Source organism: Cebus imitator, unplaced genomic scaffold (assembly GCF_001604975.1).
Source record: "Cebus imitator isolate Cc_AM_T3 unplaced genomic scaffold, Cebus_imitator-1.0 Scaffold289, whole genome shotgun sequence".
NCBI classification, from domain to species: domain Eukaryota; kingdom Metazoa; phylum Chordata; class Mammalia; order Primates; family Cebidae; genus Cebus; species Cebus imitator.
Genome location: NW_016107604.1, coordinates 895,277 through 898,344, shown reverse-complemented (window position 1 = coordinate 898,344; position 3,068 = coordinate 895,277). Strand labels below are relative to the sequence as shown.

At 53.1% G+C, this 3,068-nt stretch overlaps 1 protein-coding gene across 1 annotated transcript in view; it reads right to left on the bottom strand.

Moving 5' to 3' along the window:
- The window catches only part of DIPK2B (divergent protein kinase domain 2B), a 50,423-nt gene that overhangs the window by 6,373 nt on the left and 40,982 nt on the right, over window positions 1-3,068 (bottom strand). Inside the window, exon 3 of the mRNA XM_017502050.2 lies at window positions 1,914-2,087. Coding sequence (XP_017357539.1) covers window positions 1,914-2,087 — 174 coding nt within the window. The remainder of the gene's footprint in view (window positions 1-1,913; window positions 2,088-3,068) is intronic.

Below are 3,068 nucleotides of genomic sequence, written 5' to 3'. Positions count from 1 at the left end.
TCCAGGTCTTTGCTATTGTAAACAGTGCTGCAATGAACATTCGTGTACACGTGTCCTTATAGTAGAACGATTTGTAATCCTTTGGATATATACCCAGTAATGGGATTGCTGGGTCAAGGTCTGGAACTCTTGACCTCAGTTGACGCGCCCGTTTTGGCCTCCCAAAGTGCTGGGATTACAGGCATGAGCCACCGCGCCTGGCCCAGAGGGGACCTTTCTTACTAAGTACCACGGAGGGAAGTCCTGGGCCTACTGTGGTTGTCTACAGGTGCAGCCACACAGCCATTCCCAGGTTCCATGCCATGCCCTTCCTAGGCAGAGCCCAGAGCTGAGTGGAGGGTCCTAGCCCCATGCTCTTAGCCCATGCCTCTCAGGAGCCAGGCCTGGAAGCAGCCAAGGTTTGGGGGAAGACCTGTGAGAGTGCGGGACAACCTGCGATTCCTTTTCCTCCACCAGTATTTCAAAGGCCAATGTCAGCAGGCAGGTTTTAGTGGGACGGCTCTGCGTTTGGGTTCTATTACTGACACTGGCCAAAAGTGACTTGGGCTGTCACTTCACATCTCAGAATTCCACTGAACCTCATCTGGAAAGGGGACAATAATAATATTCTCAGGGGGAGGTTGTGAGCATTAAATAAGATAATGTCCTTGTAATCCCAGCACTTTGGGAGGCCGAGGCGGGCAGATCACTAGGTCAAGAGATCGAGACCATCCTGGCCAACATGGTGAAACCCCGTCTCTACTACAAATACAAAAATTAGCTGTGCATGGTGGCGCACGCCTGTAGTCCCAGCTACTCGGGAGGCTGAGGCAGAATTGCTTGAACCCAGGAGGCGGAGGTTGCAGTGAGCCAAGATCACGCCACTGCACTCCAGCCTGGCACCTGGTGATGGAGCAAAAGACTCTGTCTCAAAATAAATACATAAATAAATGAGATCATGTCAAACTTTCAGCCCAATGCCTGGCACATAGCCGGTGCTCAGTAAATGACAGTTGTTACTGTCATTCAATCATCATCCCTTTGGCCAGTGTTTATTAACTGTCTTTGCTATGGCTTCCTCTTCCTCTACCTGTATCTTTCCCCCCTCTTCTTCTTTCTCTTCTCCTCCTACCTTTCCCTCTCCTCCCCTCCCTCCTTCCTTCCTCTTCCGTTTCTTAGTCCTCTTCCTCCTCCTCTTCTCCTTCCTCTTCTTCCCTCTTTCTCTCGCTACCCCTCCTCCTTTTCCAGCTCCCCTCTCCCACTTTCTAGTTCCCTTTGTCTCCATTATGTGACCCCTGTGTCCTTACCCTTGAGGTCAGGGGTCAGTCAGAGTGATTGGGCTCCACATATTTTATGGGTGTTTGTTTCCATGTTAAGTGTCTGTCTCTACCACTGGACTGGAAGCTGCATGAAGGCAGGAGACACCCTACTTGTCTTGTTGACCAGTTTATCTCCAGGCCCTTAATGCATCTTCATTTATTCGACCATTTCCCTGTGTATGGACATTTAGGAGTTACTTCCTTTTTTTTTTTTTTTTTTTTTCCTTTCCAAGCATAACTGCAAGGTACCTCTCTGGGTGGGTCATTCTTCAGCAATTTCTCCACTTCTGAGCTCACTCCCATCTGACTGATCTTTGAGGCACAGGTCAAAGTTGGCCTCCTTTACACAGCCCTTCAGGGCTGCTCAGGCAGTGAAGGTGGCTACTCTTCCCCCCATCCCCATCCCCCTCCCAGCTCTGGGCTCCCACCCCTGTTTCCTCTACAGCAGCCACAGCACTTTCACACTGCAGAAACCAACAAATGCCAGAAAGGTCCTAACACGGGCCAGTGGCCCCAAGACATGCAATAAAGAGAGGGAGAGGGCTCAATCCGGGGCGGCTTCTGGGAGTGCAAGGTTGACCTCCAACCTAGAGGGCTTGCTGGGTCGCTGTGTACCTGTAGGAGGATGGGGTGCGAGTTGACAGCCAGCGTGTAGAGCAGGCGCAGCTTGTCCCGGTCGGTGAAGTGGTCCATGAAGATGCTGCCAGCATCGGCCACCTCTGCGTAGCGCCTGACCACGCGATCCAGGAGTCGCTGCGAAGGGCAGCGCAGGAGGGGGCTGGCCAGGCCCTAGGAGCAGGTGGGAGAAAGGCGAGAGAAGACAGAGTGGGTGCCCAGCTCTTGTGAGGGGCTGGTGGGGGGGAATGGGCAGATCCTGCTGTTAGAGGTGTGGGAGAGTTTGAGGTTGTGGAGGCCAGGTAGGGCGTGGGAGAAAGACCTGCAGGAGTGGGGGTTGGGGGTGGGAGGTGTTGGGTGGCTCTGCCCAGGCGGAGGAGGGGGCAGACCCCTGTGGCTGGGGAGAAGGGCCAGAGCATGTTTAGGGGGGTGGGGTGGGAGGCCCCGTGGCCCACCGCAGGCTACACTGGGGGCGGGGCCACAGAGACCCAGGGAACAGAGAAGGGAATGAGCTCTCTAGGGGAGCACGGCAGGAGGGCACCGGGCAGGCGAGGGTAGGGCTGGGGAGAGGAAGAAGGGGAGGGAAGGTGGACCCCTCCTTTCATTCCCCCACCCCTCAGCTGGCCATCTGAGTTTTGCATTTTCTGTTGCACCCCGACCCTGCCCTTGGAAAGAAGGCTGATCCCAGGCTGAATGCATTCCCTGCCATGGGCTTGTTTGATTCCTTCTGCCATTTGACTTCATATCACAACTATGAGGCGACAATGAGCGTCTTTGTATGCACCACTGTGTTCTTGAGATAAAACTTGGCGATACAAACCTAGGCTTTTTTTTTTTTCATGACTTTCTAGCCATACCCTACACCTTTCTCCCCATGCCGAACAAAGACCAGCACGAACCTCCTGATGAAAAGAAATAGAGTTAAGAACGAGACCCTGGGGCCAGTCTGCCAGCATTTTACCCGCTTCCACAAATACCAGCTGTGTGACCTCGGACGAGTTACTGAGGCTTTCCATACCTCCTGTTCCAGCTTAAATTGACGAGGGTTGAACTAATTTATACTCCCACCAACAGTGTAAAAGTGTTCCTACTTCTCCACATCCTCTCCAGCATCTGCTGTCTCCAGATTTTTTAATGTTCGCCATTCTTACCGGC